General features: G+C 38.8%; 1 protein-coding gene across 4 annotated transcripts in view; it reads right to left on the reverse strand.

The window, feature by feature from the left end:
- Window positions 1-109: 109 nt before the first annotated feature.
- elmo1 (engulfment and cell motility 1 (ced-12 homolog, C. elegans)) overlaps window positions 110-14,820 on the reverse strand; it is a 124,756-nt gene continuing 110,045 nt past the window's right edge. For all 4 annotated transcript variants that reach the window (XM_063014171.1, XM_063014155.1, XM_063014163.1 and 1 more), the window contains 6 exons: window positions 13,965-14,128; window positions 10,122-10,234; window positions 4,841-4,948; window positions 4,675-4,757; window positions 3,708-3,785; window positions 110-1,296 (listed from right to left, as the gene is read on the reverse strand). In XM_063014171.1, the coding sequence (XP_062870241.1) occupies window positions 1,096-1,296; window positions 3,708-3,785; window positions 4,675-4,757; window positions 4,841-4,948; window positions 10,122-10,234; window positions 13,965-14,128 (747 nt within the window). In that variant the 3' untranslated portion in view covers window positions 110-1,095. The remainder of the gene's footprint in view (window positions 1,297-3,707; window positions 3,786-4,674; window positions 4,758-4,840; window positions 4,949-10,121; window positions 10,235-13,964; window positions 14,129-14,820) is intronic.

Genomic DNA, 14,820 nt, shown 5'->3' on the forward strand with positions numbered 1-14,820 from the left:
ACAAGAGTTACATAAAATATATAACCATACTAAAAGAACACGGGTAAACATTCATAAAGAATAACAATGTCTAATACTAATTACCCTGATAGAAATACAATCAGAAGCCTGAATTGGAATTGATCTTTAATGTAAACAGAATGATGTAGGGCTCTTAATTTAATAAACATATGATGGGGTAAAAAATAAAAAAGAACAGCTAGAACAGTGACAGTATTTATCATTTAACATAAATTAACATGAATGATTCGATTTATCACATGGTCCTGAAAATGATCCCTTTACTGACACAAACAAACATAATACTGACTACTCGGCAGCACAATTATCACTTAAGTTTACACCTTATTACAAAAACGAAAGTGTAATATTGCTTTGGAATGTTACAGCAGTCTACCACAAGTCTGGTGGGTATCGGGTAGGAAGGGGGGTAAGTATTTGCAATTTTGTATTACAGTTCCACAGGCTGTTAGACCAGTGTGGAAGAACCCATTTAAAGCAAGGCTTCTATTATAATAAGAAGGTGCCCCTTTCAATTAACAGTCTAGCATTTAAGAAGCATGAACTAGGTGCTAATACAGTGGTGGAGGACTTGGACTACACTACATTGACTATTCTTCTGCGCTCTTAGCTGCTCCTTGTGCTAAACAGAGATGTATGATTTATGCTGCAGTAAGTGCTAAAAGCAATAATCCCCAGGCTCTGCACACACTCCGCAGTGGGTTCTCGCCTGAAGCCAGATGGCTGGAAATAAAAACAGAATTTTGGATTAGACAAGTATCATAACCGAGTGTGACCCAGAGTTTCAAGGTGTGTGTAGTTAAACAGCAATGTTAGACAGTGGAGATTTTTGCGAGGTGAACGTTCTGACCTGAGGACCCTTTAGAATGTAGGTCTTGTCCAAGCACAAGGGACAGGTCAGTGACTCAAGAGCAAATTTCATGAGCCACTATGAATAGATGCACTTAAAAAAAGTTTAGCAAGTACAGCGAAACAAAGAAAACAAGTATCCTTTTTAGTTCCTTTTAACAGTTTTCTAAAAATCGTTTCTTCCTCCAGTTTGCCTGTAAGAAAAATCACTTGGTCCAGTGGAAGTTAGTTGCAGTCGTAGACAAAGTCATAATTACTGGGTTCTTTAGGGATGGGGGGTGGAGCCTCTGGGATCTGGATGTTCTCCAGGTCAAGGAGGCGAAGCTTCATCTCCATGTTTAGAAGAGTGTCCAAATCTGAGCGGGTAAATTCACTGGTCATCTCCTTTCCCAAAAGAGCGTTTAGCCCATCTGTCCAGACGCAGTACTGCAAAACAGTTACACAGACATTAGTAAGCTCTGTCTACTAAAGAGCTTTACTACACACACATGCAAGTTACCTCAGTATAACACAGAAAATGATCAGATATTATTTATTTATTAAGATTTTAATGTCAAGTTTTACACATTTTGTTCACATTCATGACAGGACTGGTAGTTACTGGTTACACAATATTCATCAGTTCACAAGTTCAATATCAAACACAGTCATGGACAATTTTTTGTATCCAATTTACTTCACTTGCATGTTTTCAGAAAGTGGGAGGAAACCAGAGCTCCCGGAGGAAACCCACGCAGACACAAGGAGAACATGCAAACTCGAACCCAGGACCTTCTTGCTACGAGGCGCCACAGCTGTACCCACCAACCCATTGTGTCACCCACTTATCAGATATACAGTTGTGTAAAGGGTGTGTGGGTATAACCCCTATTTTACACCAGACTTAGTCATAATGTTGATGTGAATGTTAACATGAGCTGGTAGTATATGTGCTGCACAGCAACATGGGTTCTGGAGGCTTGAGTTTGATCCTCGCCTTCTGATACTGAGCCATAAACTGAATACTGAGCCATCTGTTTATAAACAAGGTGGACTGGTGACTCTATATTGCCTTTAGTGCAAGGCCAGAAACCACTGTTGAATTTGCATGATCTTCAAGCCCTCAGATGGCACTGCCTGAAAAACAGTCATGCTACTTAAATATAATATAAATATAGCTACATGGGCTTGGTAGCCATAAACTGAGCTACTGAGCCATCTGTTTATAAACAAGGTGGACTGGTGACTATATTGCCTTTAGGTATGATTAAAAGTAAAGAAGGGACCAATCGCAACCCTGACAAGGATGAAAAAGCTAGTAAAAATAATTAATAATATCTATCATATTTAAAATAATATCTATAATCTGTTGCACAAAGCAAAATCATAAAATGTTTACTATGTCCAGATTTCCTTATCTTATTTACTGTATGTTCATGCAAAGAGCTATTAAATTTTGATTCTTTAAAAAGTAGAGCAGCTTGCTTGTTTAAATTCTTTCTTCCAGCATTTAATTGGTGAAGCCATAACTAAAATATTGTTGAAAATCTTACACCTCAGGCTCAGTTATTCTGGTTCCATTATTCATTGTGTCTCATTTTAAATGACCATAAAAAGACTATGACTAAACTGATGACTATTACTAAACAGGGAAACAAAAATATATATGCAGGTAAGCAACAATATAAATATTTTTTGCTATTTTATTTATGCTTTTCCTCTCTTTGTCTCTCGACTTTTAGCGCAGGCAATTAGTCACCTGCTGCTGGGGACCCTGATCACATCCTAGGAGGGTATATTTGCCTGACACATGCTCCATCTGACGTGTGAACAGTTCCCTGACCACATCTTATTTGCCCATACTTAGGGGGATTCAGGTATGAGGCCAGTCTTGCACACGGAGAGTAACGCTCTGTGTTCCTCCACTTCTGTACAGGCGCCTCAGGATACTATCCAGTGTTGAAGACCCCACCCACTTCAGTCCAGTCTTTTTAGTCCAGTCTTTTTCCCATCAAGCAGACTAGATGCCAATTTCGTCTGCTGCAGGCACGGGCAATTGTGCCTCCCAGGGAGCGCCCAAGTTGACCGGTAGCAGAGCCAGGATTCAAACTAAGAGAGTTCAGAATGCCAGCGCTGGTATGCTAGTGGAATGTCCTGCTGCACCATCCGGGCACTAATATGAAGAGAAAAGAAAATCTGTTCCTAATTCTTCATTTTTTGGGCTTTGATTATTTATGATCAATTTAAAATGTAATGGCCAGCTTAATCCTAATCCAGGTTCAGCTGGTGTGTTTTTAATAGATATATTGACCAACAATCAATTAAAATTTTACCTATACACCTATACATTTAGGGCGGCACGGTGGCTAAGTGGGTAGCACTGTCGCCTCACAGCAAGAAGGTCCTGGGTTCGATCCCCAGGTTGGGCGGTCCGGGTCCTTTCTGTGTGGAGTTTGCATGTTCTCCCCGTGCCCACGTGGGTTTACTCCGGGAGCTCCGGTTTCCTCCCACAGTCCAAAGACGTGCAAGTGAGGTGAATTGGAGATACTAAATTGTCCAAGACTGTGTTCAATATAAACTTGTGAACTGATGAACCTTGTGTAATGAGTAACTACTGTTCCTGTCATGAATGTAACCACAGTGTAAGACATGACATTAAAATCCTAATATAACAAACAAAACCTATACATTTATAGGTAAAGGTCATGTGATCGTTACAACCTAAAATCCAGCTTTATTTCCAGTATTTAAGGTTCTTCTGTAATTTACTGACAGGTTTTATTTGGCATCTGGTGATAGCAAATACATTTATAAAGCAGTAAAACAACAGGAATAGTGGTTACTGGTGTTGCCCTTACCTCATGCTTGTCAGGAGCGATAAAGTTTAAGTACTCATCTGACTCATAAAGTATAGAGAAGGCCAACTCCAACACTTCCTGAAATAGAGAAAATCAGAGTCAGTTCAAAACTAACAGAGTTGCTGTGTTTGCCAGCATCTTCTGGTTGCTATTTTATATCTTCGTAGCATGCACTACAGCAGATGGCTGATTGGTGTGTGTGTATGCCACAGCTTCTGCTGGGAACCATGAAACACTGGTAGGATAATCAGCCCAGTGAGCGTTGCAGTGTTTAACTGTAATACAATTCTTGACAGACGGGAAAGCAAAATGAATTTAGGGAAGCTTTCAGAAGAACCATCTACCACATGCCAAGATGTTATGACAGTATCTGTTAACAAACACACATTTGTCTTTAAAAATTTATGTTTGTAATACATTTTAGGACATGCAACACTACTCCATGGACCACTATGCAACAAACTCAATTGTTTTACAGCTAAACTGGCTTTTGTATGTAGTTTGACAGCAGTGGGAGGCCTGTAGGAGGAGCTATTATTGTATTTAGGTCTTGGCACAGACAGGTGCTTCTTCTTGCTGTTGAGAATGAATAAATGAATGACAACAGCATGTATAGGTTCTGCCTCAAAGACAGCAGTAGGCCAAAGAGTGTGCATGCCCACAGATGTAGGCACAAAAACAGCTGACAGAGCAGCACAATGCTTTATTTTCATCGTGCTAATTTTGTCTTTTATGAGGCTCAGGGGAAACCTGAGGCTGCTGAATTCATCTCTCCATTCAAACACAATATCAGTGATTATTTTTAGATTTCTGTTTTGCAGTAGATTTCAATCTCTTTGTTTAGGTGGCATCAAAGTCATATGGTGAGAGCCATAAGGAAATGTAGGAAGGCAACCACAGAATACGTTGATAACCTGGACAAACACTTATAAACTCTCAAGTTTAAGAGACACTCTCACTCGCTGACCTTGTTTTGCTTAAGAGCTCCCTTCTCCTTCATGTGTGGACAGTCTTTGCCCGTGACAACGGCTTTGATATCGGCTACAGGTACTGCAGAAAGAAAAGATGAGCCATAAATGAAGTGCTTTCAGTTTGCTTTACTATGCTCAAGCAATAAGGTCAGCTTTACTTACATTTATCCTGTAGAGAATCATGAGGTACCTCTCCCTGTGGACTCTCCTCTAGGTCTCCATAGTGCAGGACTTTATGATTAGGTGACAAACGACAGTACCAGAATTTATCTGATGGAGAAAATGAAAGAGACGGAGAAAGCGAGCGAGAGACACACACAGAGAGAAAGAGAGAGAGAAAGAAAAAGCGAGAGAGATTAGGAGAGTCAATCCAACTTTTCACCTACAGTTGTGTGCATTACATATTGTATAGTTTATTATCATAATCTTAAAGCCAGTTAAACATTGTGAAAGTACAGAAACAGTTCTTGTTTGATAACTTACTTTTACTGATTTGATTTGGACAGTGGACAATTTGGACAAGAATTTGGACAGAGGCAAAAAATATGCAAAAGTTTATATAATATTCAAGTAACACAGTTTTTAAATATTACACAGTAAGCAAGTAAATGGTAACAGTTGAGGGTATCAACTTCTTGTCTTGTTGTTCCTCAGCCTTTGTCCCGTTTTTTTGGTTACGGGGTTGGCATTTCTGGCTTCTTCCCGTTAGGGGTCACTGACGGCTAGGTATCTATGGGACAATTCAGTGTCTCCAATTAGCCTACCGGCATGTCTTTGGACTGTGGGAGGAAACCGGAGCACCCGAAGGAATCCCACGCAGACACTGGGAGAACATGCAAACTCCGCACAGAAAGGACCCGGACCGCCCCACCCGGGGATCGAACCCAGGACCGTCTCGCTGTGAGGCGACAGTGCTATCCACTTAGCCACCGTGCCTCCCAGTTGAGGGTATCATGATTGCATATAAAAGAGGATCCATCTCAATCACTGCAAGTAAAGCTGGGTTGTGGATTATCACTTTATACTGAACTTCTTTGGAGAACTTTAATAAGATGACAAAAACCACTTTAAATTTCAATTTGAATTCTTTCACCATCCACTGTACATAATATTGTGAAAAGATTTCGGGAGCACAGCAAAATCTCAGTCCATAAATCACTGCTGAATGTGTTTGACCTTTGAACAATAAGACAACACCTCATGAGAAAGCATTGTGCTGCTGTGATAAATATAGCCACATTGGCTTGAAAGTACTTTGGAAACTACTTTGTCAGTAAACGCAGTCAGCTACTGCAAAAAATGTAACCTGAAACTCTATTAAACCAAGAATACAGAATTCAGAAACACAGGCAAAATCTTTGGGCCTGAGCTCATCTTAGAATGACCAAAAAACAGGAGAAATGTGAGCTGTGCTCAGATTAGTCCACGTTTGCCAAAAACAGAAAGGACTATCCATAATGTTATCAGTAATAGGTGCACAATGACATGGCTGACTCACATATGTGTAAATGTGTTATTTATTGTATTATGTTTGAAATGTATGTCTTATTATAATAGTCTTAATAAATATATTTTGTCAGTAAAACAGATGGATTAGTATGACAAAGATAAACTATAAAAATAAAACTACCATATAATAAAACATTGTAAACAAGTAAGGAATGTCCATAGTTTGGGATAGGGGTTGGTTGTTTGTATAAGGTATGTATGGTTGCCAGTCCAATACAGGGCGTTACACACTCATTTACTCATATTTAGGGTACTGGAAGTAGTCCACCTACTAATGTTTTGAAATCAACATGTTTTTGGAATATAAAACCAAAACCTGGGTTACTGAAGCACTAGATAAAGCAGTGACTTGCACAAATACTTTCCAGATTTTGCTCAGGAGTTCCTGCTCCCTGCCAGAAGGCTGGCACAAGGCGCTGCTCACACATAGGTTGGAAGCTGATAGCTGGCACTTGCCCTAGTACCTCAATCCAAAGTATAATTGCTGAGAATAGCATCCTGGCAGCATAACAGATTCTGTATCTGAAGAGACTGCAGAGTTTTTGCGGAGTGGTACTCCACAGACAACTCACACTCTCCCATGACATGACACAAGGGCAGGATTTAATGCCAACAGACTGTTTATTACACTCTTTCTCTATAACATCAGCCATCTAACCATCATACCCATCAGACTAAAGCTGATTTATCTGTAAATGCAAACCCAACTGCTGTGAGGTGCCAGATGCTCAAACTGCCAACCATCTGTGTGTGCATAAAGGAAGTGGGAACACTTCGGGCATGCTGATTATTTTAAGGTGTAAGCACATATAAGCTAGAAACTTCACAAATGAGCTTCCCAGTGTTACTAACTGGCAGACTCGAGACAAAAAGGAGGTGCAGAGACAAGAACAGAAATAGTTAAGAGTGGCTTAATGACTATTTAATAAGATGATATAGGGTGAAGCACTTTAAGTGTGAACACAGACTGAGCAAAATGGAGAAGAAGAGAGCCCTTTATAGGAACTATGACATCTCAGTTTAATCTTCAGCAGTGTTGTTTAAAGTACCCAAAACGTAAACTTTGACAGGTGTAAGTAACTCAGTGTATATATACACATGTAAACACATTCATTCACACACTCATACCTAGGGAGACTTTTAGTATCTTCAATTAACCTCCGGACTGTTTGGAGGAAACCAGAACACCCGGAGGAAACTCATGCAGACATGGGGAGAACATGCAAACTCCACACAAAAAGAACCCAGACCACATGTTTTGTCTGGTAAACATTTCATTTGTTTATATTCATCCATTCCCACATTTCAGGCCTGCAACATTTAGTACAAATGCAGTATCTCTGAAAAGCTGAGTCTTTAAGAAGAAATTGGCAGAGGATCTCGACTTTGTCAATAAATATGTCAAGTTCTCTGGGCTCGGAGGCATCTGTGATGGACCATCACACAGTAGAACGTATTGTGGTCAGACGAATCAGTGCTTCAGATGTTTTTTGGAAGAAGTGGATGCAAAATCTAAGTAAATGTAAGAAACTCTGCATGTTTTGATTTGCATTTACCATTCAGTCCCAACTTTTTTTTAAATTTGGGGTCATAAAAAGGTTATTAATTTGTGGTGTCTGAAAAACAAGTACAACATATATTTGTTTTGGCATATACATACATTTTGTTCATATTTGTAAATACAAAATCAAAATATTTGTCAGGAAAAGTAAAGTGGATATATTTAAATATATTTAATACCTGTGCTGGTGAATACTTTTCCCCCCTCATTGGGAATAAAGAACTATCTGAAATATATGCAGATGGAATATTAAGTGTGGGGGATAAATTTAATGTGATGTGGGCTTAATAACCCTGCAGTGACGCACTTAAGCAACACAACTCCCACAGTAAGAAGTCTATTTATACCAGCTCTATTTGAGATTATTTTAATATCATAGAATACCAAGATGGTTAGAGAGCAAGAAAGTGTATTTACATGATGTACAATATATAAATAGGATGGACATAGAAAACTAGGGTTGAATAAGAATTAGCTGGAAGGAGTGCAGGAAGAATGCGAAGAGAATGCGGGAAGACACAAATAAAATGTTCACTCTCATCATAATAATCTAATCATACACTGTGAAAAATGTTAAATTATCCAGACTTATGGAAAAGCCTGTCTCTCTCCATGTAAGTTGTGAAAGCTGATATTAACCGTGCCAATATAGCTTCCACCCTGTACTTCACTATAAGCTTTAACACTTCCATCACTCGCTTTCAAAACAGGAGCCAGTCGTGCTCTCACAGCCTCCCACTGGCTGTTTCAACATTCGCAATGCTTTACTTCCAGACCAACAATAGCAACCATTTGCATCCATTCATGAAGAGAAACAGAAATATTTATAAAGGGGCAGTGTTGTTTATTGCAAGGCTGCTATACTGACAGCCATGTAAACACTAAGGCACATTAATCCTTTAAGAAGTTCCAATGGTATTTTATTACCATGATAAATCAGTCTGTAACCCCATAATCGGTCAGAAGCCTGAGGCTAAAATTGACTAATACAGCAATCAATTACATAAGGCTGCAAAAGAATTCCCTTTATATATTTTAGTAATATGAAAACTCTTTAGCTTGGTCTGTTGTCAACCAGGGCATTTGGCTATTTCAGCCATACATATGCTATATAAATTAAACATACATCCATGCAATCATAAGTAAAAAGCTGTCACTGCTGTTGTGAAGTGTAAATGTCTAACAAAAACAACACTGCTGTGAAATGGTAGGCCAAACAAGCTCACAGAATAATAGCTAACATTCACCTGCCGCTACACAAGATTCATCAGGTTCACAAGGTTATATCAAACACAGTCATGGACAATTTAGCGTCTCCAAATCACCTTACTTGCATGTCTTTGGACTGTAGGAGGAAACCGGAGAAAGGACCCGGACCACCGCACCTGGCAATCAATCCCAGGACCTTCTTGCTGTGAGGCAACAGTGCTACCCACTGAGCCACTGTGCCACCCTCAAGTCAAGTCAAATGTATTTGTATAGCGCTTTTAACAGTGGGCCTTGTCTCAAAGCAACTCCTCAGAATCCAGGACCAACAGACCAAAAACTCCTTTGTATCCCCTTCATTGTGGGTGGTATTTACTAGGGCTGAGACAGCACACAATCTCAGTATCACTTGGTCCAATTCCAAGTTTTGGCTTAAGTGGTGTAAAGCACACCATCAGATGACTCAGATGTGAAATGAATTATTTCAAGACTGAATCAAACGTCACTATCTGTCAATAAGACTATACAAATGTAGGTATATAATGAGTTGTTTTAATTGTGTGTGCTAAGCTTTTTCGTTTCAGTAAATAAAAATTATAATGCTACAGCATGTACGACATTCTAGAAAACTTGACTGGTCAACACAAAGCCCATCCATCAAACACCACTGAAATGGAAGTCCTTTTAGAGGAGTGAAAGCTGTTATTACAGCAAAAGTAGGCCAACTTGATTTCGGTGTCCATGGAAATGGTTGAGAGAATGAGAATGTAATATTGTAGTGTCCAAGTACTTTTGGCTATGTAATATTATTTATTTATTAGGATTTTAACGTCATGTTTTACACTTTGGTTACATTATGACAGGACATGTAGTTACTCATTACACAAGATTCATCAGTTTACAAGTTTATTGTCATACACAGTCAAGGACAATTTTGCATCTCCCAATTCATCTCACTTGCATGTCTTTCGACTGTAAGAGGAAACCCGAGCAGACACAGGGAGAGCATGCAAACTCCAAACAGAAAGGACCCAGTCCGTTCCCTCGGGAATCGAACCCAGGGCCTTTTTGCTGTGAGGCAACAGTGCTACCCACCGAGCCACTGTGCTGCCCAGCAATATTAACTTACAGTTAAAAACTATGCACACATGTTCACATGAATTGTACCTTGTCTTCTGCGGCTGCTGATCTTCCTAAAGCAGGTGCCCTCACACAGACGGTTGAGACGCTGCTGTTTGATCAGCTCCATGATCTCCGGCTGGATCTTCTCCCTCAGCTCCCTGTGCCACACACACACACAATTATCAATCAACAACAGAGCGCATCAGAAGCAGCACACTCATGCAAATTCGGTCTCCATTTATTAAAAAAAAACCTTTTCATATGCAATGCTAAGGTGAAAGCTGCATAAAGCTGGCTCATTTTTGTGCATGCTGCCCTGATGAATATGCACACTTCCCTGCATGCATAAAGCAGTCATTAAACTAAATTATGCACGTCATGGAAAAGTGCGGTAGGGAGTACAAGTTAGAGAAGATCAATGGGGTCAGAAGTGCGCTGACACACCAATAACGTCCTTCTTTCATCTGCATTTAATTTGTGCGGCTTCATTAAATTAATTAGGCCTTTGAAGCCCTGTCCTAAGCAATGTCACTGGTAATTCAAAAGGAGCATCTGTTAAACAAAGTCACACACCGAACAAGTCTATATGTGGATTTTATTCAACACAAAAAATGTATTGTGATGTTATTTGGAGATCTAGAGTGGGCATTTCTGAAACGTAATAAACACAGTTATCAGGATCTCCGTCAAAGTTTCTTTATTGAAACTGATGGGATTTGAAATGACAATGTCGACAATGAATGTTGCATGAATACTTGTCAAGATCTGGCACTGGTCACTATAGCACAAATAACATGCCAGCAGATTAGGACTTCTTTAATTAAGTGTTCATCTTGCCTAATAAGATCTAGTCATCCCAACCTTCAAGCATCAATGGCATTTGAGAAGAAATAAAGGACCAGTACATAAATAAATTAATATATTAAATTAATAAATAGATAAAAAATAAATACGCAAACCAAAAAAAACTATAATAAAGAAACAATTTTATAAAACATTTAGGTCTATTAATTTACGCATATTTATTAATTTTCATATAATTTCTGTATTTATTTATTCTTCACTCCTCACCCTGCTTGGATTTACAATTGCAATAGAAAATATTCAATCCACTTCACCTATAAAAATATGATGGTAATGTAAATAGAACTTAATAAAAAAATACAAGTCCCGGTAAACAGAGAATGAATATTTATTAATGCATAAAATCAATTTTGAGAACATAATTTGACACAATATTGAGTTTAAATGAAAATCCATCTAGTTCTCTAGACTGATCTCCATGTGCACCATTATTCAGCCCCTAGTCTTATAATAATAATGGACAGTTGTAGCTCAGAGGTTAAGGCACTGGACTGGTAATCATAAAGTTGCCAGTTCAAGCCCCCACCATTGCCAAGTTGCCACTGTTGGGCCTCTGAATTGTATTCTGTGAGGAGTACAAGTGGCTTTGGATAAAGCATCTGCTAAAAGCTGCAAAAGTAAAGGTATAATTTCTAATAAGCAATTTCGGTAAGTGCTAACAAGCTTCTGATACCTCTCTTGTGGAATCTTTTCATGCAAAAAATTTTCCAGCTCATTGAGGTTTGATGGCTTTTGTACAGCAAGGGCTTTCCTAAATCCCACCAAAGATTTGCAAAGGAATGTAAATCTGGAGACTGAAAAGACCACTCCAGGAAATTCCAGGTCTGATTCCTTAACCAAGCTTTGGTTAACTTGGAAGTGTGCTTGAGATCACTGTTATTGCCAGTTCCTGTAGCAGAAAAATATCCCCACATCATCACTGATCCACCTCCATGCTTGACTGTAGGACAGTGATCTTCTGGTCATAAGTCTCGCCCTCCTTGCACCAGACAAATTTGATCCCTGTGGCCAAACAGTCCTAGTTTTGATGCGTCACTCCATAGAACTCAGTCCTATCAAAGCTGGAATACCCAGGACATGGCCCCAATTCATCACAGGGCTTAGGCCAGACATAGCCAATTATGTCTGAGTAGACGCCCGGCCGGCCATTAAGAATAAACTGTAATAGACCGCTGTGCCATTCGAGCGTTTTGTTAAAGCAATGTTCTAGCAAATGTGTCGCTAATTTTGAAATGCAGCCCAGGGACGGCACAGCAAAACTTGTTTATATTTTTCCTATCAGTAATAATATGAGCAAGACCAATAAAGTCTAGTCAATTTAAGACTTTTAGGCATTGATTTATCAGTGAGTTACTCAGCTTGTCAGGACTACATGTGTTTATAGTAGGGCTGTCAAACGATTAAAATTTTTAATCGCGATTAATCTCAGAATTTCATATAGTTAATCGCGATTAATCACATAAAAAAAAATCTGTGTAAATGTTATAGAAAACAAGGATTTTTAAGTGAAATGTTACAATTAAAATGGTGAACACATTTTATGCTATATGTACTTATGTTAAAAACTGCTGGGACAAGAGAAAACTGTAAGGGAGTTTTATTTACTCACATACTAGGCAGTAAATGTCAGATTGTAGGTTAAAATTTCTCCATCAGCAAACATTGTAGATCAGCGGTGCTTTAGGTGGGATAAGGCGTAGTTATTGTAACAGACTTTTCTGTGGTTGTATTGTGACAATGGTTTGATGGACGTTTCTACACGAAGTGAGTGTGTTTTGACCCTTTTGGGCTTCCATAGTTCATGGACTAACGTGCTTGACTCAGCTTTCCGGTATTTGGTACCGTAACAGAATAAGTTAAAAAAAAGTGTTCTGCTCCCGACAACTTGTGAATATAGCGTGTATTTATTTCTTTATTATGCAAGTGCATCCCTACAACGCTCGGTTACATTATGATAACAAACCGCAAATGAAAAACGGTGGCAAGTCCGACATTAAAACGTTTGTTCTACCAGTCAAGTCTCAACATGAACTAGAATTTGCGTTAACGGCACTATTTTTTTTAAATCTCGTTAAATTGAAATCGCGTTAATGCGTTATTATCGCGTTAACTTCGACAGCCCTAGTTTATAGTAAACTTTGAAGTACAAGAGAGATAGATGATAATTCAGACACTATGCTGGATGTAAATGTGTGATTGCTGTATAATTCAATAGCATGCATAGATGAACAACATTCACTCAGATGCTCATTTAATATATGCTGTAAAGCAATGTGGGTATACCTATGGTATATTTACATTAGATATTTTAATGACTGTAACTTCATAGAATTAAAATGTATTCATAGTTCACAAACAGAAACCACAGATCATCAGATAATTAGTACATCCTAGGGTGAATTACTACAAATTAACAAAATATTATAGAACGTGTCTGTGGAAATGTCAGAATGACATCTATAAGGCCGGGCGAAAATGCTGACTGAAGCGGCTGGCTCCAATTCATCCCAATGGGTTTATTTAGATTGAAGGCCAATGTTTTTTTTTAACACCAACCTGTTAAAACAATGTGCCCATGTGGACAAGTAGGGTCCAGAAGAACAGTCAGGCTGGACAAGAAAGGGGCCTTCCTCAACATGTTGCCACAACGTTTGAAGCATATTTTGTTTGTTTATTAGGATTTTAACATCATGTTTTACACTTTAGGTTACATTCATGACAGGAACGGTAGTTACTCATTACACAAGGTTCATCAGTTCACAAGGTTACATCGAACACAGTCATGGACAATTTTGTATCCCCAATTCACCTCACTTGCACGTCTTTGGACTGTGGGAGGTAACCGGAGCTCCCGGAGGAAACCCACGCAGACACAGGGAGAACATGCATTGAAGCATATAATGTACTTAATATATCTGATGCAATGGTTGTAGCTAAAACACTTCAACTAACACATTAGGAAGAATAGCAAGATGCATTAGACCCCATGACATACATGTTTATAAGTATTAAGTTGTAACTTACAGAATGGGTCGGGACTGGAAGTCTTCCTGGTTCATTCTCTCAGACTGTCGAATTTTGAGGATCTCCGTGTAGCTCAGGTTTTGCAGGCGGGTCTTAAACTGGTCCAGAGAGTTAGGCTTGTTTACCAGAGCACGAGTGATCTGTTCCCTCACCACCTGCATCACCTACATCACACAAACACAAAGATTGATTCTTATTAGTGACTCCAGTCAAACTGACTGCAGCAGACTTCAATTCTCTCTTCAAAACACACATGATTTACTGGGATTGATTAGGCATTAGTTGAGTAGGTAGGGTGATTATTAGAATCATTAAGACAAACAGAACACAATGCCAGAAGGTCTGGGTAGGTGTATAGATTTCCAATTTCAAATAATGGATGCATATAAACTTCTGTGTCCTTAAGTGAACTAAAAACAAGTTGAATAAGTAGAAGGTCTGTTGGAGCTTTCAAACTCTTTTTACAAATACTACATTTTTAGGCAGTAGGGTGACAGAAGTCCTGCTTTGGGCACTTCACTCTTTGGATTCTGGTATCTTTACCACCCTATATTTTACATTGCATTCAGCATTGATGCACCCAGGTTATAGAATATTCGTCTTTGACAGATTTACATTTAAATTCAAAACGTTTCTTTTTACTAAAGCTTGTGGTTGTTGCAGATTGATACATCCCACCCAGGTATGAGTGTCTTTTTGTCAAATTTCCCCCTGTGGGATAATAAAAGGCTGTCTTATCTTATCTATTTTTTTTGTCTTTTCATTAAATGTTTAGCTCTAATTGTATCTGGGTTTCATGTTTTATTGATCTTTCTATCTCCTATTTCTTTTTCTTTTTTCCTTTTCTGTTCATTTT

This window comes from Trichomycterus rosablanca, chromosome 2 (assembly GCF_030014385.1).
Source record: "Trichomycterus rosablanca isolate fTriRos1 chromosome 2, fTriRos1.hap1, whole genome shotgun sequence".
NCBI classification, from domain to species: Eukaryota; Metazoa; Chordata; class Actinopteri; order Siluriformes; family Trichomycteridae; genus Trichomycterus; species Trichomycterus rosablanca.